The sequence below is a fragment of the Bos taurus genome, chromosome 14 (genome assembly GCF_002263795.3).
Source record: "Bos taurus isolate L1 Dominette 01449 registration number 42190680 breed Hereford chromosome 14, ARS-UCD2.0, whole genome shotgun sequence".
Lineage (NCBI taxonomy): Eukaryota > Metazoa > Chordata > Mammalia > Artiodactyla > Bovidae > Bos > Bos taurus.
The window spans coordinates 73,654,358-73,676,852 of NC_037341.1; the positions used below are offsets into that span (position 1 = coordinate 73,654,358).

The following is a 22,495-nucleotide window of genomic DNA, read 5'->3' on the forward strand; positions in this document are numbered from 1 at the left end:
CGGGAGCCCGCGCGCAGAGAGGACTCCCGGGGACGCCTGAGCCGAGCAGCACCGAGGACAGCGACTGGCGGCGCCGGCGCCCTGAGTTCCCTTCTCCTGCAGCCCGGGATTTCTTCTTACACACACACATAGACGTCCACACTCGCGCACGTGCACAGACACACGCGCACCTATACCCTGAGGTTCTCACCCCACTTCAGCGCTGACACGCGCATACTCCACGCAGACCACCCACTCCGCTCTACGATGGCAGAATCCCACCTGCAATCATCTCTGATCACAGCCTCACAGTTTTTTGAGATCTGGCTTCATTTCGACGCTGACGGTGATTATCTTTTATCTTTTTAATTGTTTGAAGAACTTTGTCCCACCCTCTTCCCTTCCTTGAGCCTCCTGATCCGATTATCCTTCATTTCTTTTCTTTGCTTCTTCCCCCATCTCCCTAATCTCTCTCCAGTTGGCTGCCAACCATGAACTTTAAAGTTTGTGTGTTGTTTCTATGTTACCCCAAAACCTTGAAAGTTTTTTTTTTTTTTCTCTCTCTCTCTCTCCAAGGATGATACTAATAGAAGGTGGGGGGTTGGGGTGGAGGGTAGCGACAGCGAGAGAGACCCTACCCTGCAAAATTTCTATGGCTACACTCATCAACCCAACCATCCTCCTTTGCCCTTAGTGGGTCTCTCCCAGGAGGGGACCACTGCCCTGTCGTGTATCTTTTGCGGGTTAATCAATAATCAATACTGAGGCCAAGATGGGACCTCTCCAGTGGCCGGAAAATAGCTATTGTGGAAATTGAACGGGGAAGAAACTTAAGAGTGAAATGTCTGACAACTGGGTGCTTCTTTGTCTTTACAGGAAGTGGTTACCTGGAAGGAAAGGAGCTTCAGAATCTGATTCAGGAGCTCCAGCAGGCGCGGAAGAAGGCTGGTTTGGTAGGTTGAAGTTTGCAAGGGAGGAAAGAGACCTTTGTCCTTGAATAAATATTCTAGCGTTCTCATAAAGAGCTAGCGAAATCAAATGGTTTCCGGGGACGTACACATTTATTTACTGAGAAGGGGAGAAAGAGTGCCTTTTGAAATTGTGTAGGGAGAAAGAGAGGGAGAAGGAGGGGGAGACACAGAGACAAAGGAGAGAGAGAGAGAGAAATTCCTTAAAGGGAAAAAGCCTTACCATATGAAATCAGAGCGTTTAAAAGATTGTATACTTGTATTTTAATAGTACTTAAAAGGAAAGCGTGGGTGAGACCTGTTAGCAGATCACCACCTCTTCTATTGAGTTCAGTTAGGTAATTTTTAACCTCTCTTTAATAGCCTGAAAAGTAAACGAGTAGAAATACATTTCTGCCCCTTGGAGGTCAGGAAACCAATCTGTAGATTATGGATCTCTTATTCTATTGCCAATTATTATTCTTGTAATGTTGATGTGGTTGGAGTGAGGAGAAAATGTCCTCCCTCACTGGGGGAAATTTGTACAACTTTGCAACATAATAATGAGCAGGAAATTTAGCAAAAAGGGAGTTCATTTCTGTTGTGAGGAAGAAAATCAAAAGTTAGAGATGTAAAATGTAATTTTAATAACTTCACACATTTTAAACAAGCAAAGTGATTCTCTAATGGGAAGCAATTAGTGGGATTTTGAAAATAATCTATATTTGTGATTTAAGCTATCAGTTAATTTTTACTAATTATGAATAGCTTCCTTTAGGCATAAATTAGCCTGTTAAGAAAATATATTGTCAGCATAGAGATTTCACATTATATGTATACATATAATATATGAAGATACAAAGATATATCTTTAGAGGAAAATATAATTGTGTGAGCTTTTAGCAAATCACCACCTCCAACACTGAGTTATATACATAATAGTTAACAGAGGAGCCTGGCGGACTGTGGCCCACAGGATCACAAAAAGTTGGACAAGACTGAGAAGAATGGCCATATATATATATATATATACATATAATTCACTAATAGTCACCTTTTTGTTCTATCTAAGTTGAAAATTGAGTGGCACACATCTCTGTACAACATATTAAAATAACGCCTAGCCCTTCAGGCTCCTCTGTCCATGGGATTCTCCAGGCAAGAATACTGGAGTGGGTTGCCGTGCCCTCCTCCAGGGGATCTTCCCAACCCAGAGATTGAACCCAGGTTTCCTGCATTGCAGTTGGATTCTTTATACCACCAGGGAAGCCCAAGAATAGTGGAGTGGATAGCCTATCCCTTCTGCAGGGGATCTTCTCAACTCAGGAATTGAACAGGGGTCTTCTGCATTGCTGCAGGCGGATTCTTTACCAGCTGAGCTACCAGGGAAGCTCCAAAAGAATGCCAGAGGACACCAAAATGATTTATAATGCATTAAAAGCTATCAGTTGCTAAAATCCAATGATTTAAATAAAATTTATTTAAAACCAGAGAGCACTCTGGGATCCTGGGTCAGGAATATACCCTGGAGAAGGAAATGGCAACCCACTCCAGTATTCTTGCCTAGAGAATCCCATGGACAGAGGAGCCTGGCGGGCTACAGTCCATGGGGTCACAAGGAGTCAGGCACGACTGAGCACGGCACACCGCACTCTGGGAATTGTTTTACCCAGATTTGATGTTACATAAATTTGAAAGTGTAATAGGATGGGATCAAATAAAATTGAAAATGTATTATATACTGTCTCCATACCCTCTTATACATTACCGTGTACATAAATTCATGCAATACTATCATTATAGATCTATATATCTTTGACTAATAATACAAAACATTTTCTTCTACAGTTAAAATATATATATTTAAAATATCTGGTTGAGAAATCTTACCATAAAATTTCTAATTAAAACCTTTAAAGATGTTTCCACCAGCTAAATGATTATATTTTAATTTTCCTAGAAGTAATTTTAATATTTATTTTCAGCTTAGAAATTCAGATATTTAGAAACTCTATACATGTTTTCAGATATTTCTTTTCCTCTTCCCATTTTAATATATATACTTTTTGTAAACAATGACTTCATCTTAGTCTTTTTAAACTTTTAGATCTTAATTATTTTTTTCTACTGCTAAATTTCCAATCTTAGAATATTGGAAGATGGTATTGTTGGATTATAATCCAATAATACCAAATCTGAGCACAGGTTCAGGATTATATCAAGTTGCTTAACAGCTTGATTATTGTAGTATAGGTTTGAATAGTTAAAATCTAAATCTAGATATGAATTGAAACATTCATGTACTAGACAAATATTTCACTACTGGCCTCACTGTATTAAATCAACTTTTATCTATTTTTTCTTCTCTTTATTTTTAGAACTTAAAGGTTGAACTTATAAACCAGGTTTCTTTGCATTTCTAGCAATAGGATAACAGATTTTACTGTATTAATGGAAAAATTGTTTGGCTTAGCATATTAATAATGTGAAATTTCAAAAATTTCACTAATATTAACTGTAGGTGAATATAACATTAATGAAATATCATAACTTAATATACTTTCAGAACTAGCATTTTTCACTAAACAGTCTCTAAATTTACATTTATTTTTTATAAAGCTTTAACTTATTATCATTATCATTGTAATTATGTTTTGCACTGTTTAAGGTAATAAAGGTAGGTTGAAATTAATCCATATTGGAAGAGGTTTTTTAAGCCTATTTTAAGCTGCTTAATTACTATTTGTTACCTTCTATTAAAGATATTTACGTTTAACCAAAGTAGGATTTTGTAACACTAGTAATAATAATATTCAGCCTCAGTACAACCCTCAAACTCTGTTAAGCTATTTATCCCTAGAGCAAATGTGTGTGATAGATACTATCACCATCTTGTTCGTTATGATAAAAACTGAAACCTTAATTTACTTTTCCAAGGACACAGAATAGGACATTCATAAAGGCTGACCTATTTTACATCAGCTGCAGTTAATGCAATTGGGCTATTTTAAATGGGCTATGTTGAAGACCCAAGGGTATAAAATCCAACTTCCTGAATACTAGTTCTATCTATGTACAGGTCATTAGTTTACAGTTCAGAGCTATCCATTCTGTCAATATGTGAAGAGGTTATGTAAGCAATAGAATAGATTGAAAAAGATAAGTCAAACGAGATGAAAGCTTTCACTTTGTCCCTCTTCAATAATCTTCTGTACGTAACTAAATGGAAACGAGAACATCCTCTTGGTAGAAAATGGAAACAAGGAAACACTGGAGAACTACTCCCTAAATTCCTCTTGGAGACAAAGATCTTCAGTGTATACAATCAGTGATCCAAACTAAGGTCATCAGTGTCGTGTATTTCTAATGAAAGTACAAATCGGTCAGGTCATTTTTGTTAATTTGACACAAATTTTTCTGATTTTTAATTTGTAAGAACATTTCCAGCTTCTTCCACGCTGGAAACTTTCTTTGTTTAAAAATGAGTTGCTTTTGAACATTCACATTTGCTTGTCCAAGATGAAAACACAATATTAACTTCCATGGATAAAGCATGTTATAATAAGGAAAATGTTATAGAATGATTAGTGCAGCAATATAAAATAATCTTCCCCGAAGCAAGTAATGTTAAGGTGCATTCATGAGGATCACTATATTTAAAGTCACTAAAGGTTATGAACAGAATAATTCTGACTACATTTTTAAAGGATAACATATTCTCAAAACTAATAATAGAAGTTAAATCATAATGACTGATTCAGAAATTATGTCTTTCATTTCAAACCAGTAAAACTGGTGCATCAGCTACATCCTAATTTTCATGAAAAGGTTAATCAATATGCATAATTCTAAATGATTCTAATTCCAGTTTTTCTTTGTAACAAGTTATTAACATGATAACAAACATACTGTTTGTTTTTTTTAAAAAACCTTCTTCTTACCTGGCTTGTTATAATTTTAGGAGTTATCACCTGAGATGAAAACTTTTGTGGATCAGTATGGACAAAGAGATGATGGAAAAATAGGAATTGTAGAGGTAAGGAATTTATTCATTGTTCTCATATGGTTTTAATAAGTGAGCTTTTTGAAGTTGTATTCAACTCAAACATAATAAGCAAAACCTGTTCTAAGAGGCTTATTTTACTTAAGTAACATGCTATCTTTTGTTCAGAGATATAAAATCAAAAACTGCTCAGAAATGAAACAGACCTAAGAATTTTCATAATCCAAGCCAAAATTAAATATATAACGAAACTAAGACCTAAAGAAGTCAAATGATTTGTCTCTGGCTGTGCAACTGTCTGCTGGTCTTGGGGCAGTTAGAGACTCAAGTTCCCACCTCTGGATGAGTATTCATCCCATTACCTTACCAGCCTCAGTCCAATAAAACGCTAACTAAGAACACGGTTCACTGGTATTTCTTATTAATAGTGTAGACTTTTCTGTTAGAAAATAAAATGAACTATTTGCAGGCCCTAAAGATGATATCATGGCAAAAAGTTGCATCTTGTTTTCTGAAGTTCCATTTTAAATTGCCAGTTGGCCATGTAAAAACACAAGAACTTAAAGTGAGTGAATATTTTATGATGTGTAGGTATTTTGAGTCTTTAAAAGCTGAAACTTCAGTGTCAAATCTTATCTTTTCCTAGTGAGGACAACTTTTTTGTCTATGAATCAAGGAAGCAAAACTTTGACTATACATTAACTCTTTTGCATTCTTCAGATATGTGAAACAGTACTTTTACTTTTATAAAATCTAATGTCTTAGCTACTTTCTTTATCTCTGCAACCCATTAGAGAAATTGAGTGGATAATTTTGTCCAGAAAAATTAATAAGGTCATAGTTTAAAATATATCAAATAATAGGCATAATTATGTTCTTTGTATAATGTTCCTAGTGTATTAGATTGTGAAGTATTCTTAGTCATAATTTACCTTTGATTCAGAGAACTAACCTGGTTTTCAAAAATTGATGTTACAGGACACCAGTGATGTCAATGTGAAATATACTTATTTTTAAACAGCTACGACAAATAGAGTTAAAGAAGGACATACTATTATTATCTTTGTAATTAAAATATTCCCCTGGAGTATACACTTTTCCCTTTGCCTATGCATAACTCATTACTATATAAATAGATAAATTAATAGTAATGGGACTTATAGATTGACATAGAAGCCAACTAATCAAGATATGAATCATCAAGGATAAGAAAATAACATTGAAATGAACATAAATGAGATGACATAAATCTAATTATTCAGAACTAGTCAGAAATTCTGAAATCAGTGAAATTATAGATGTGGCTATTTGAGAGTTTGGCATACTTTGTAATTCTAGTACAGGAAAGACTGTCATCTTATATTTAATGTATTTAACCTTAAGGACTCCAATGGGCTCAGCTATTTTAAATTTCTTCTGTGACCCTAGGTTGTTAACAGTAGCACAAAAAGCATGGATCTGATTCACATAGATTCTATATTTTTAAAAGGATAAGATGAAAAAAGCGATTTTGAATCTATATTTTACTGTATATTATATGGGATAATGATTTATGAAGTATTATTTGAGGTCTAATTTGAATGAGAAGCTAGGAGTTATTACCAAATACATTTTCCTAGAGATTTGATGTAAGGAATTTCCACAGAAATTTGGGAAAGAAACTGTTACATGAAAGAAAAGGATTTCTGTGTGGGGAAAGATAGAAATAGTTAACAGAAGAGAATGAAGAAGTTAATGAAGACCGAAATGAAGACTTGAGGAACTTTTATAGCAATAACAGTAAGAAAGAGAATTTTCATTTATTTGTATGACATTACACAAACGTGGAACCCACTCCAGAATTCTTGCCTGGAGAATCCCATGGACAGAGGAGCCTGGAGGGCTATAGTCCAGGCCTAAGAGTTGGACACGACTGAGGGGACTGAGCACACACACAATTAGTGAGTGTTTTCAAACACGTGATCTCATTTGATCCTCATAATAACAAAATAAATTTATAGTTGAGGAAAGCTGTAGCTTAAATAGAATTTCAGCCGCTTTCCTCTAAACCACTCAGCCTTTTTTTTTTTTTGCAATTAATAATCCACATATTTTCTGCATTAAAAGAAAATATTTTCAAGCTTCAGTTCATTGGTTACTTATGGCAAGGCTTAAATTTAGCCTGGCTGAACAGGGATGCACAAAGTATAGAGAAGTTATTTGACCCAATCACTTGAAATATGATTTGGGAACCACTTTCAATCAGCGAAAGGACTTCCCTGGTGGCTTAGAGGGTAAAGCATCTGCCTGCAATGCAGGAGACCCGAGTTCAATCCCTGGGTTGGGAAGATCCCCTGGAGAAGGAAATGGCAACCCACTCCAGTACTCTTGCCTGGAAAATCCCATGGAGAGAGGATCCTGGTAGGCTACAGTCCATGGGGTCCACAGTCCAAAGAGTCAGACATGACTGAGAGACTTCACTCACTCACTCATTCAATCAGTGAAAGCAGAAAGAGTTTAAAAGAAGAGAAGTTAAACACATAAGACTTAATTAGAAAGTTTAGTTATTCCAGGACATGAAACTTTTTGCTGCATGGGACCCAGAGGAAAAGCTAGCCAAGATTTCTCACTTTATGGGTAAAGAAACTGAAGCTCAGAAAGGTTGAATGATGCGTCTAAGGTCCCACTGGCAAGGAGTGACAGAACATTTATACAGGTCTAGATCTGACTCTGATTCCAGAATTCTTTTTATTGATCAGAGTTATCAGCCAAGACGAAGGAAGTGAGGAGGGTCCGTACTTGGAGAAACAAGAAGGAGAGAATGGGGGAACAGGGAAGAGATTGCTGCCGTAGTTCACATGCAGGTTGATTGTATTTAACCTAGTTAAGGAGGACGGATAGGAAAAAAGGAGATTCCGAAAAATCATTGGAAAAAAGGAATTGAAAGCTACAGATTACATGTACAAAATGGAGGAGAGTGGGGAATGCCTGAATTTATAATGTGCCCTCTAGTGTCACCAGTAAGTTGTATTAAATCAAGTTCACCCTTTCTGTTTTCCAATCTGACATATATCACTTGTTAAGAAATCCTATATATAACATGGAACATAAATACATGAATTTCAGCCAGCTTTGAAAGAATGAAAAAAACCCAGGTTTTCCAAAATTTATAATAGTTTACAGATTCCCATCCGCTCACATCAAGTATACCATAACTTTCACTTTCAAAGGGAAAAGAGATTAGATTTGCTTATGTATTGCCCACTTCGTAGGTGTATTCAGGGGCTCATCAAAATCTAATCAAAGTAAACCAAATGGTATTTATGTGGTAGTTTGCTTTCCAGGTCAAATTGACTTGGCTCTAATTGAAACGTGTTGTTCAAAAAAACAGAAAATATAGTGGTTAACTTTCAAACTTCTGTTTTAACCAAGTTGCCTGACACTTTCCAACAACATGCTGTTACTACCTAGACATGTGAAAACGTGTAAAAAGAAGGGTAATGTACAAATATGCTTTCTTGTGAACTTTTAAGTTTCATGTCTTTTAAATAGATTTTCAAATTCACACAAATACAGCTTGATATAAAGAGATTGTTGATACAAACTCAAAACAGGAACTCTGAAATTCTGAGATAATTCAACAAATACCATGACAGTCAAATGTTCTAAATTTATTCAGGCGAATAGCTCTATTGCAGAGAAGATTGATTAAAATAGGCAAAGAGGGAGGCCGAATGGTTTAGCAGATAATAGAAATTCCGTCTCTGGTTAAAATAGGCAAAGAGGGAGGCTGAATGATTTAGCGGATAATAGAAATTCCGTCTCTGGTTAAAATAGTCAAAGAGGGAGGCTGAATGGTTTAGCAGATGATAGAAATTCCGTCTCTGGTTAAAATAGTCAAAGAGGGAGGCTGAATGGTTTAGCAGATGATAGAAATTCCGTCTCTGGTTAAAATAGTCAAAGAGGGAGGCTGAATGATTTAGCAGATGATAGAAATTCCGTCTCTGGTGCTCACATTAAGTATAGAGGTTTCCCTCAGCTGGATGTCAAATCTGCAAACTTTTCACCTGATTGCCTGAGCACTGTGTGAGAAAACAGTGTCCTCTCGAGTTTTTCTGTGTCTATTTGTCCAGGTCAGTGCATCCACCGGAAAAAAATAGATCGGAAAGCTATTTCAGTTGTAAAATTGTAATAACCCTCCCAGGGCAGCAGGCATTTTTCTGGACTTTCCTTCTTTTCTTGATAGTGGGATTTGAGCATGCAAGTTTAACCATAATAAATGTAATTTTGTAAATAGTAAGCTAATTTTCTACCTCAGGCTTCCCTGGTGATTCAGTGGTAAAAAATTCACCTGCAATGCAGGAGGCTTGCAGGAGATGAGGGTTCAATCCCTGGGTCAGGAATATACCCTGGAGGAGGAAATGGCAACACACTGCAGTATTCTTGCCTGGAAAATTCCAAGGACAGAGGAGCCTGGCGGGCTACAGTCCATTGGGTTGTAAAGAATTGAACATGCCTGAATGACTAAGCATACACAGTTTTCTACTTCAGAGTTTGGGGAAATGACTGACAATAAAACCTGATTTAGAACTTCATTCTTGATAGATTTTTAAAATAGTTTATTAAGACTGAAGATTTTAATGGAGGGTGATAGTTAAAGGACAAGAGTCTCAAAATCAAAAAGTCAGACTGATTTCAAATCTGGCTCCAACTGTAAGCTATGTGATAGCAGGTCATTTACCATCTCTGAGCCTCTGTTTCCTTGGTTGTGAACACAGATGACATGAATATCAACCTCAGGTAATACATGTCAAAAATAGACAAGCCCTAGTACACTATAAAAACTAAGTAAATGTACTTGCTATTATTATTAAAAATAAAAGTATTTCATTAGAAAATCTTTGCCATTTTTCTTAATGTCAATCTTTTCCCCATTCTTACAACTTGTCAAATTCGAATTATTAAATTCAACTAGCCTTTAAAAAACGGAGAAGGCAATGGCACCCCACTCCAGTACTCTTGCTTGGAAAATCCCATGGATGGAGGAGCCTGGTAGGCTGCAGTCCATGGGGTCGCTAAGAGTTGGACACGACTGAGCGACTTCACTTTCACTTTTCACTTTCCTGCACTGGAGAAGGAAATGGCAACCCACTCCAGTGTTCTTGCCTGGAGAATCCCAGGGACGGGGAGCCTGGTGGGCTGCTGTCTATGGGGTCACACAGAGTCGGACATGACTGAAGCGACTTAGCAGCTTAGCAGCAGCAGCCTTTAATTTGTGTGAAAAGATTATTTGCCTTTTAAATTTCCCAATTTCCTGGACTCACTTCTCACTGGCTAGAAAAATATTTCTTTGGCTTCCAAACCAAGAAAGTAAATGTTTTACTAATATGTGTCAAAAGAATCTAACGTGCACCAAGATTGTCTTCAAATATATACCTCATTCATTTGTATTTCTTGTAAAGTTGTCCTTCACGTGTTCTCTCCCAGCACCTAGAGTGTAGCTTTACCACTGTAGTTATCTCTTGCTTTGAAATTGTCTGAAACAAAATTTTTAATTATCTGCCTCCCTGTAAAGTTCTTACTGTCAGTGACTATGAATCCCCAGCCTGCAGTCCAGTGCCTCATAGGTACTGAATCATGGCCACATGAGCCACAGCAAGGGATTTCAACCTAATCCAAAACATAGTCAAGAGCTCCATATTATGGCTAGTAATAGAAGAGAGGTGGTAAAGATCCCTGTCCTGGGACAGGTTGGTTCCTTTGGGGACCATATCTGAGCTGAAGAGAAGCAATGAGGAAGTTTATTAGGAAGTGCTCTTGGAATCAGTGCCTGTCCGAGGGAAATAAAAGAACAAAGCTGAGCAGAGTGAGACGTTGGGCTGTGAAACAGTCTCAACTTTGGCTGACCCTACAGTGAGCTCTGAACTGGGACAACCCTTGGGAGATGTCCCAAGTTTTGAGTGAGAGAGCTAGGTTTTATATCCCTATGTGCATCTTGGGAACATAGGTCTTGTCAGCCCAGGTAATCTCCCAAACAGACCTGACAGCTGAGACCACGACAACACCCCCAGCGCCTAAGAGAACTCTGGATGGCAGTCACAGTGGCCACCCCAACCCCTATTCACTGCTTAGTAGCAAGCTATTTGAATTCTCGCAGCCTGTGCTGACCCTGGATAGTCAACTGCCTTCATTTATTGGTTGAGTAAAATATCTATGGAAATTCTTGCAGGTGCCAGGCAAAGAAACATTAATTAAGTCACAGACCCTTTCCTCTAGATGTACATAGACTGAAACAGAAGACAGGCAAGTAGAGAGAAATTTTTGCCTCCCCACTCTCAGTGACAAGCAAGCAATTTTCATAAAAGAAGCTTTGAAAGATTCTCCTAGTAGCCACAGTTACCTGCCTTCCATTCATTTCTCTGCTTTTCTTAACTCTCTTCTCCAACTTATAATAAAGTTTTGAGAGTTTATAAAAAAGCAGGCTGGTGGACTGAAAATTAAGAAATCAGCAATAATCTTGGAACAAGTAATACAGGCTACTACTGTTGACAAGAGTGACTTAGCAAAAGAGAGGCAACAACAGCCCTACTTAACAGCTTCTATAAAAGACCTCAGTCACATTGTAGATGTGGTATTAGAGTCAACAGCTGGGGAGTTACGGCACCCAGCTCTGAAATTTGAATATTGATTCATATGCTTTCCCCAGTGGTCCATTGATTAGGACTAAGTGCTTTCACTGCCAAGGGTCTGGGTTCAATCCCTGGTCCAGGAACTAAGATCCCACAAACCACATGACATGGCAAAAAATACTCAAAAGATGATTTGTTATGTTATCTGTTTGTTGTGAAGGGGCTTCCCTCATAGCTCAGTCAGTAAAGAGTCTGCCTGCAATGTGGGAGACTGGGGTTTGATCCCTGGGTTGGGAAGATCCCCTGGAGAAGGAAATGGCAACCCACTCCAGTATTCTTGTCTGGAGAATCCCACGAGGAGCCTGGCGGGCTACAGTCCATGGGGTTGCAGAGAGTCAGACACAACTTAGAAACTGAGCACATAGCCACATCCTCTCCACACATACTTACTTCTTTCTTAGTGGCTGGTTTGTCTTCTGACAGTGTTTTATGTGTTTAAGACTCATTACTAACATCTATAAAATATGATGGTACTATATTGAATTTAACATTAACAGTTCAATTAAGTTAAAAGATTGACTATGTTGCATGTAGATATAATATGTATTTTATTATAATTAAACCAAGTAGGACCAAAATAGCGGGTGAAGAAATATACATTTATACTAAACATAAAAAGCAATTTTGCCATCTCTATATTTGACATTCTTAGAGACCTCTGAACTTCATGCCAGTTATGTAAAGTTTAATTTTTGAAACAAAAGAGGTTAAAATATCCCTAATTTTACATGTGGTCATTGCTTGCTAGCTCAGTCTTTTAGTTTTTCTGTTTTTATCTATTTGGTGGGTTTTGATAAGTAGATTTTTAAAGAAAAATTATTATTTTGTTCAAAACAATGTACAGTAATTTTGAAAATCCAAGCAATATAGAAAATCACAACAAAGATAAAAAATATGCTCACTACAAATCATGTTAAGTAGGTACTTTTAATGAAGTAAAATTATTAACCAAATCCAAACGTTTATGTCAAGCACCTAACATGTTGAGTACCACACTAAGTATTCAGGGGATGCAGACAAAGAATAGTCTTTGCCCTCCTGAAATGGGTGGGTTATGGGTAGGTCTACCAATAGTTTACAATGGGGTATCTGACAATTTACATACCAATAAAGACAGAGTTGGCATTGGCTATTTCCTGTTTCCTAAATTAATGCTTGCATTAATGCATAACCATACTATTGACCTTTGGAAATAAGAAAATGTTTTCTGATAGTCATACCAAACATCCTAATAAGATATCTGGCTCTACCCCTTCATTTCATCCCATTATTAGTGCCTGAATGATTCTAATTTGAAATATTATTTCAAAGATCTAAAAATAAGATGTTAAAGGACATATACAGCATAAAGAAGCTGAGGTTACTTGCATATAAGATAGAATGATACATTTTATATTTAAAATTTTTAAATGGACCTAAAAGGACAATATTTTTTTTTAAGTGTGAGTCTGTTCTATAATTTGGTAGACTTTTGGCATTTATGCTGACCTAAAGGTTAATCTAGACCACGGGTTTTTTAGTTTAAAATTCACAGATGAGGGTCCCTGCCTGTACTTCAGGGATTCATCAACTTCTGGAAATTAGATGAAATATAGTGTTTAGGTTCATTCTTTAATGGTGAAGACACAGTGATTCTAACAGATTCTCAAAGTCATTTTGAACCCAACACATTTAAGAGACACTGGTTTCTATTTCAACTCCTCATTTTAAGTGATGAGCATGCTAAGTTCCAGAAATGGCTGAGGGAGTTGCTGGGGACCACAGCTAATTAGCAGCTGCCCAGGAATAGAGCACACACCTTCATTAGGACATCAGTCCAGCTCCCACATTCCCTGCGCACAATAGATAGATTGTATTCGTCCTAAAATGGGATCTGGAGTCCTTCTTTCCACCAAAAAAAAAAGGAGCATTGAAGTTACAAAATGAGATCTTAGGAGAAATGTCATCGGGTCATTCAAAGGAGATCATCAAATAAAATTTAAGCCCTGGACTCAAGCAACAGATGTCCTTTTAGCAGACACCAAACATTTGAGAACTGATATTCCCTATTACCATTCAGTTTCCACTGTTCCCTGTAAAGTGTCTTTTTCCATCTCTCTTTCTCTTGTTTTACAATTGTCCTTAGTTTATATTCCATTGCATCTCTTAATAAGCTTTCTCCTTCGACTTTCAGAATTCATTTTTTGCCTTCTGTCCTCTCTGCTACATTCATATCTCTCAGCTTCTTCTTTTATGAAATGTATGGCCCCACGTGTGCCATCTTCTGGGCCCTCACAGGAAAAGACCTGATCTGGGGCACAGGAAAGATGCAGGGGTCGAGCCAGCGGCATGAGTCTGCTTGTGTGTCTAGCAGACGAGAAGTGTCAGTCACCCTTCCCTGCACTCCCTAGGCATGCTTGCTGCAGCCTCCTCCCTGACCTGAGAACCGGTCCCTCAAAGGGCAGCAAGCCCTGCAAAACACGATGGCACTTTGTAGGGACAAAGTATCTGAAAGGGAAAATCGATTGCCATGTTTCTCCTCTCCTAGTTTTCTGGGTAATAAAATCATGGTCAAGCACAACTAAGAGCAGGAAACGAGAGAGACTTGCTTTCAAGCTCCTCACACCAGCTTCTTCGATCTTTTCCAGTTGGCTCATGTGTTACCCACAGAAGAGAACTTCCTGCTGCTTTTCCGATGCCAGCAGCTAAAGTCCTGTGAGGAATTCATGAAGGTATAGGAAACCTTTGTCACTGAGTGATATCTTCAGATATCTGAAAGTGGGGGAATTGTGACCTTTTCTAATGTGTTTGGTCTTCCTTATCCAAAATTACTTACAGACATGGAGAAAATATGATACTGATCACAGTGGCTTCATAGAAACTGAGGAGCTTAAGGTAAGCAAAGAAAAATGTGTACATTTTCCCCTTTCAAATGCAATTATGAATTTTGTGGGTTTTTTTAAAAAAAACTTCCCACAAAAGAAACTAACGTTAAGCAATGGTACATTTTCATCCACTCTTCCACGTGGTTAATAAAGTACGACATCAAAAAAGAGACTTCAAGTACCTCTTGAAATTCTGTTCAGCAGCTGGCATTTTCTGTGGTGTGTACCAATTGTTAATAAGGGATAGATAGATGATAGATAGATATATAATGGTACACTAAGCCAAATAAGTCAGATTATTTTCATTAAAATTTGACATTTTACCTTATAAATTAAACAACTATATAGATTTCCCTTTAAAGATAAAGAAACAACTATTGGACACCAGTTGTATGCCAGGCACTTTATACACATCTTATTTAACCTTTATGTGAGTTCTGTGGGATTAATGTTACTGCAGTAAGGAAAAAAGTGAAGAGAAGTTAAGTGATGAACTGAAGTCTACACGGAAACAGGACATTGAGCTGTGATCTCTGAACTAGTTTGCTTCCAAGACTCCAGGCTTACAAAGTCCTAATATAATCAAACTTCTGAAAAACTGTAACTTTGGAAATGAATTTATCAATTCGTATCTCAGAAGTGTACATAGGAGCTGGTAGGAGAGGAGGAAGATAGGAAGGAAAAGGTAAAGAGATCTGAAATCAAGTCTGGTCTATGGACAAATGTCTTTATCATTCTGCCTCACTTTTTCATTCTTTATATGAGGGTAATAACACCTACCTTTCAATTTATTGTGAGGCTCAAGTAAGATGTTGCATCTTAGAGGTTTTGTGAAATACAGGTACAATATAAATTATATTATTCATGAACTCAATAATTTACTAGCCTTTCAGAAATACAAAACCATCTCTCATTTTTTTAAATTGACCTCAACACTTCTCAGTTTGAAAGACTCTATTTTCTCTATCTTTAGGATATAGAGTAACTAGAAAGGAAACAAATTAATAATTAATGAGCACCTGCTATGTGGCAGGCATAATACTAGATGCTTAACATGTATTTTAACATTAGTCCTCAAAGAAAATTTGCATGGGAGGTATTATAATTCCCATTATACAAACAAACACACTGAAATTCAGAGAAATTAGATAATTTCTCAAGAGTACTCAGCTGCTCGGGAAGAGAACCTTGCTTTGGCCACAGAATATCTGATAATAGCAATGATTTTCTTTCCCACAACATCAAAAGTTTTCAGCTTTAGTCACTAAGAGTTACCTCTTCTGCTGTTCTGTAGGGAAACAGGAATATCAAACATGGTTTCCCGGTCGTAATTGAACATTGTCTGAGTTACGCGTATTTGTATAATGGAGGGCTTCCCAGGTGGCACTAGTGGTAAGGAAACTGCCTGCCAGTGCAGGAGGCTCAAGAGATGTGGGTTCAATACCCGGGTCGGGAGGACCCCCTGGAGGAGGCCACAGCCACCCACTCCAGTATTCTTGTCTGGAGAATTCCATGGACAGAGGAGCCTGGCAGGTTACAGTCCATAGGGTCACAAAGACTGAAGCTACTTAGCACACATGTATAATTGCAAAATCGTTAAAGCATGTGGGACTAACAACACTTAGAAATGTAAACATTTTTCACATGAAATCAACAAAAACTATATTTTTCACAAATTTGTAATTCAGCAACCCACAAGGTGACAGTTAAATTATTGTGTTTTTATTCTACTGGACCAAAAAAATTCTTTTAAAAATCATTTCAAGTTTATAAAGAAACTTTAGCTCATTTCCAATACTGACCTTCTTTGTTCTAAATTTTATTCTCAGAAGAGATTCTAAATAGAAGTACTTCTGTCTGGGGAATTTTGAAGATAAGTTGGCATTCTTTTTTAATGGATCTTTCAAGAAAGCTAATTTTAAGATTCCATAATGGAGTAAAACATTGCTTGCTCTCAGACATGACTTTGAATCTCAGCGTCCTGAAGTTTCTCCCAGGCTATTTTTGTGACCACCATTTTAGTCTCTGATGAGGATTTTTAACCCAATTAGTCTCTGACAAAAGCCTCATATGGTTCAAAAATAAAATTCATCCCCAACAGATAACTTTGAATTTTTCATGCTTCACTTTGAATTTTAAGTGGAATGTTTGAAGTGAAAATAAAATTATGAAACCAAGAAAAAAGTCTCCATTGAAAATAATGAAGTTAAATCATCCCAGCAGAACTAGAAAATTTGGGAGGGAGATATATGACAGCAAAGCTGAAGAAACCCAATCCTTCAATAATGTCTTAACATATCAGCTCAGTTTTCCATAATTGCAGTAATTCATTTTTCTGAACAAATAAAGAAATTGCAAATGAACAGCACTAGACAAAGTGAAAAACTATTATATTCTTAAGTACTTACATTGTCATTTATATGGCAAGCTTTTGAAAGCTTTTATTTGATTTATTTCTGTGGTAGAAAAATTAAAATCACTCCTAAACTTCAACTGTCAAATTAATAATCATCTTTTTTTTCATCCTTCCCATATTAATTTCTACTTTGGTGTGATTCATATCCTTCAAGAATTAGGTAACGCCTGCAGCCAACTATTTTAGTTTGAACAGTCAGGTGAAACATTCTAACCAAGGTGCTTTGGACTGCATCAAACCTAAAAGCTAACCCAGCCTCTAGTGAAATGTGCTTCATACTGGCTATACACTGATATGGAAATACAGATTGTAAGGGCAGAAAATGCACTTGAAATTAAGGGTAGATCTCTACCTTGTATACTAATAATCATTCACATACCTCAAAAAGGTATAAGGGGGTCCATTCTGTTTCTTGGGATTCCCAAGTGGCTCATAAGCAAAGAACCTGCCTGCCAATGCAGGAGACATTAGAGACGCAGGACCGATCCCTGGAGGAGGGCATGGCAACCCACTCCAGTATTCTTGCCTGGAGAATCAATCCCATGGACAGAGGAGCCTGGCAGGCTACAGTCCATGGGCTTGCAAAAGAGTCGGACACGACTGAAATGACTTAGCACACACACATGCACAGTGTTTCTTATTTCTTGGAGAAGAATCGCATGAGTATCTGTGAAGATACCATTGGGAAGAAATGCATCCATTGGGCTGGCTGACTTTATAGGTTTTTACTCTGATTCCTACATGGTGCACAATCGAACTTCTCTTTTAATTGAAATCATAAAAGCATAGCATACCATAGCATGGTCTGACAGATCAGTTCTCAGTAAAAGGCAGATATCACACCCGTCAAAGGCAGCGTCACTGCTGGAATGCCAAGAGGACCTCTCTTCTAATGTCCTCCTTTTATCCAGTACTAGTCTCAAAAAGAGACTTTCGTTGTATTCCTGGGGTGTTCCATCTCAAGGCAGGCTGTGAAGAAAGCAGATTGTTATTGATGAAATTTATGTTTTTTTGTCTTAACAGAACTTTCTAAAGGACTTGCTGGAAAAAGCAAACAAGACTGTTGATGATACAAAACTAGCTGAGTATACAGACCTAATGGTAAGACTGATCTTGAAAAGATTATAGCCAAGAGCCTATGAAATATTACTGTGTTCTGGCTAATTCCCAAGACTACACAGGATGAAATGAATAAACCATGGTGTGGGCATCATATGCACACATGAATCATTTCACTTGAAAAGTGAAATACCTACAAAGCTTCTATCTTGTAAGGCTAGCTTCAGGGCTCCGTGTATGAGCTTTTCCTTTCTTGTGGAGTTAGGTAATTTTCATCTATCAAAAGATCACTTACTCAAAAATTTATTCTGTAAGGATTTATTCATATTATCTGCTTTACTCTTTGATGCTCTAAAAGAGGAAAACAAATATTTATTTTCCTACTATTATTTGGAAAGTTTCAGGATGTGTACTGCCAGACACCATATCTCCCACATCTTGATACATATAAACACATATTTGCAAGAAAAATAAACAATGATGTTCCAGAAGTCTAGTGTAAGATCACTCTTACTCTGTTTTATATTGTTGTGATAAACTTTTGTAATTGACAAGTCATAGAATTGAAATTTTTCACTGAAAGTTTAATAAATGCTAGTTTCTAGAATTTTGCCATCTATATAGGTAATTGATTACTCAAACTTCTTTATTTTGAATTTCCTTCTCTATGCAACAAGTACTTTTTTTCAATACAAAATAATGCCTTCTGTCTTTCAGTTGAAATTGTTTGATTCAAATAATGATGGGAAGCTGGAATTAACTGAGATGGCCAGGTGAGTTTAGGAGCTATGCAAATATAACCATTATAAGCTGACCTTTGTCAAAAATCTAATGCAATTATATAATGTTTTTCTCTCAAAAGATTACTACCCGTGCAGGAGAATTTTCTTCTTAAATTTCAGGTATTTCTCTTTTTCTCTACCATACATAATATTTCTCAAAAGGGTAAAATGTGGGATATCTGCCAAGGGAAGCACAATGAAATGTAATTGTAGCATTTTAATCTTTGCCCTCTTCTCTATCATCTAGGGAGTCAAAATGTGTGGGAAAGAGTTCAATAAAGCTTTTGAGTTATACGATCAGGTAAAAAAAAAAAGTGTTTCTTATCTGTAATTTGATTTTTTAGAAAAATTCAGAAAAAGGGAAAAAAAGCCTCAATCTCAAGGTTATATTTAAAGAAACATGAGCTATTAAAATTACTCAGCCAATTTATTCTTGTCATAGGAAATGAATTACGTTATATCCCAAATTAGACGAATTTGATTCAAATCCCACGCTACAATTTATCTCCTGTGAACTGTGAATAAGATACCAAACTCCTCTGACCCTTAATTTCCTCATTTGTAACCAAGAGATAATAATACTCACTCCGCAGGGTGGAATGAAGATTGAGCTGGATGAAAATATCCGGCGGGGATTCTCCCACAAAGGGTATAGTGAGATCACGTGTGTGAGGAAAGGTTGGGTATGACGTCAGTAGTCAACATGCTCTGTTTCTGCTCATTTCTTTCCTCCTGGACCAAGCCAGTCCTCTGGAGACCCTAGCACAGCTCTCCCACTGCATGATGTGATAACGGCCCGCCTCTATTACAGGCCGGGAATATGCTTCCCCGATGCCTATGTCCTCCCTCCATCAAAACATTTGTGATTAATTTCTTACTTCAACAAGAGGTAGTGATATTGTTAACATACAGGGAAATAGTAAACGTAAAATCACTTTGAAAATTTCGAAGCATTTTACAAATATAAGGTCTGAATGAGAGGAAATTCGTATCTGTTTTGGGACTTTGGAGCAGTTCAAAAGTTGAGGGTCTGACCTACAAGGTTAGTATATCTGCCAAATTTGCAGTAGGCAGATTTTCTGAGGATTTCAATTATTTCCATTTTACTACCTTTGCCTTTTTTGTGGATGAGGTTGCTTATATATTGTTTTATTACCCCTCCCGTAGGATGGCAATGGATACATAGATGAAAATGAACTGGATGCTTTACTGAAGGATCTGTGTGAGAAAAATAAACAGGTAATGTCATTACCTTGCCATTTCCTTCTTAAGCAGACTTGATGGATCCATCCAGATGCAACCACACATCTACTTTGGAGAATCTACTTTAAAACTTTATAGAGGAGAAGAAGTAGATTTCAGTTCTTAACTTGATTTCATACTGGTCTGAATCAGTGCTTAACTGAGATAAATAGATTTTAAAAACAACCTTGTGATTTATTCACATTTGTATAAGAATTTAATCCAACTCTTCTTAATGGATTGGTATAACAAGCAGTTTTGTCTCATATTTTATTACTTGACAGTGGTTAATTCACTTCCATGTTTAACTGGATTGTAATACCATCTATGTCCTATTTAGGATCTGGATATTAATAATATTCCAACATACAAGAAAAGTATAATGGCTTTATCGGATGGAGGGAAGCTATACCGAACGGATCTTGCTCTCATTCTCTCTGCTGGTGACAACTAGGGTTGATGACCATGACGCTTATTAGTGATACATTGTATCTAAAAAATAACTGTGCACCATAAGGATGTAGGCTGTATTTTCTTTTCTGTCTGTAAATTTAACTGCATATAGATAACTATCCAAGATCTGTGGCACTCTTTTCAGTTTGCTTCTATACTCTTCGTAATGTACAGTTTTTGTAACCATATGACTGAAAAGGAAGATGTCTATGCTCAGGCCAGTCAATACACTCAATTAAAAAAAAAATAACCTAACATATTCTTCCTTCCATACATGTCATTGGACAAGATTTCCCTCAAAAATCCACCAGGATCAGTCTCTAAAATCCTAGTCTCTGATGTTTGTCACTATTGAATAGAAGGATTATAAATAACAAGCTAAGTATTCTTATTTCAGACAATCTGAAGTCTGCCCAACAAAATAGTTCTGAGCTGTATTTCCAATTAGAAGAAATGTGCTTTTGCATCTAAAATACCAAACTATTAATCCATAGTTAATCGCGGCTCTATGAGGTTAACAGTCTCACTTCACTGGGCAAGATATAGTGAATCAGCAATACATCTACTGCTTGAATTCTTATCAGTCTACTGGTTCAAGTTGATTTGATGACAAGGAAAAGCAGACAATGCATAGATCTACCTAATTCTACATTTGTATTTATAAGTCTACTGTCAAAGAGTATGACCTCAACCCATTTTCTAACTGGTTTCATGTCTTGCAGCCTATAATTATTCTAGGAAACTGCTGTTTTATGTCATAGTCTATGTACTATCTGATTAAATTATATATATCACGTATCCTGGTGTTTACTTTGCATACTTCTTGGATTTTCTTTCTATGTAGAACTGTTCTTTTCCGCCCAGGGTAACTGCTGTCTCTGAAAATAATTTTTTCTAGCTATGACAGCTCTATTTTTACTACATAAGTGAATTTTAATGTAAAATTCATAGCACCCTGATTATTGAATGTTACATCAACAATTTTGTCTATTCTGTGAATTCTGTATTTCATATTGAGATCAGCATTCAAACTAGTTCTATTTCTATCTGCAGATAGTTTCAAATGAGTTAACAAGAACATCTGAAAAGAAATGCTAATGCAGTCATTTATCTTATTTAGTAAGGGTAATTCTAAAACATTCTCTTGACACACATTCAAGCCACAGTTTCATATATTTGTAGCTAGAATATACTATACTGGTTATAGTTGACATGTAATGCTTGGTGATTTCTCATTTTTTGATTGTGAAGCAGGGAACTATGAGAGATGTGTCTCTGAAATTTATAGTTACTACCAAAGAGTTAATGGTTCTGGGTCACTTTGAATGTTGCCATTCTATAAATTCAGCACTGATTTCCTCAATTCATATAAGTAACAAAAAGTGAGGTATTTCTTTCCCCCAAGAATGAACAGAAAAGATTGCCAAAAAATAAAATTTATCATGTGATTTCAGTGGTAGACTGGCTTTGCTTTTAGTGTGTAAATGGAAGCACTGGTCTTAGGCTGAATTTAACTACTAAGAATAAATAAAAACAGAAATAACTTTAATAATTTCTTGTACTTCTCTTTTCTTCCTCAAAAAAGTCAATGAACACGTAACCCATGATCAATCCATGGGAAATGTAGGTTATCAAAATTATTACACCCTAAGATGTCTAATGGGCTTCCCTGGTGGCTCAGATGGTAAAAAAAATCTGCCTGCAACACGGGAGACCTGGGTTCGATCCTGAGTTGGGAAGATCCCCTAGAGAAGAATGGCAACCCATTCCAGTATTCTTGCCTGGAGAATCCCATGGACAGAAGAGCCTGGTGGGCTACAGTCCATGGGGGTGCAAAGAGTTGGACATGACTGAGTGACTAAGCACAGCACAAGACATTTAAATAAATGTAAACCTGCTTGACCCATTATTATCAAATTATGGGATGCCTCATTGAATTAATAGGTGTCTCTGACATTAAGATTTACAAAGAAATCTCAACAAACATAATCAAATATTTCTTTATGAAAGATATTCTCCAGAGGCATAGAAACAATATACAGAATTTGCCAGGGTCCAGCCCCAGTGGATCCAGGGAAATTC

The 22,495-nt window shown here is 36.7% G+C and overlaps 1 protein-coding gene across 1 annotated transcript; it reads left to right on the forward strand.

Moving 5' to 3' along the window:
• Window positions 1-33: 33 nt before the first annotated feature.
• Window positions 34-21,962, forward strand: CALB1 (calbindin 1). Its single transcript, NM_001076195.1, has 11 exons — window positions 34-325; window positions 856-932; window positions 4,888-4,962; window positions 14,225-14,308; window positions 14,415-14,471; window positions 17,901-17,978; window positions 18,654-18,709; window positions 18,799-18,838; window positions 18,966-19,019; window positions 19,886-19,957; window positions 20,301-21,962. The coding sequence occupies exons 1-11, from the start codon at window positions 247-249 to the stop codon at window positions 20,412-20,414; spliced, it is 786 nt and encodes a 261-aa protein (NP_001069663.1). The 5' UTR covers window positions 34-246; the 3' UTR covers window positions 20,415-21,962.
• The last annotated feature ends 533 nt before the right edge of the window (window positions 21,963-22,495 follow it).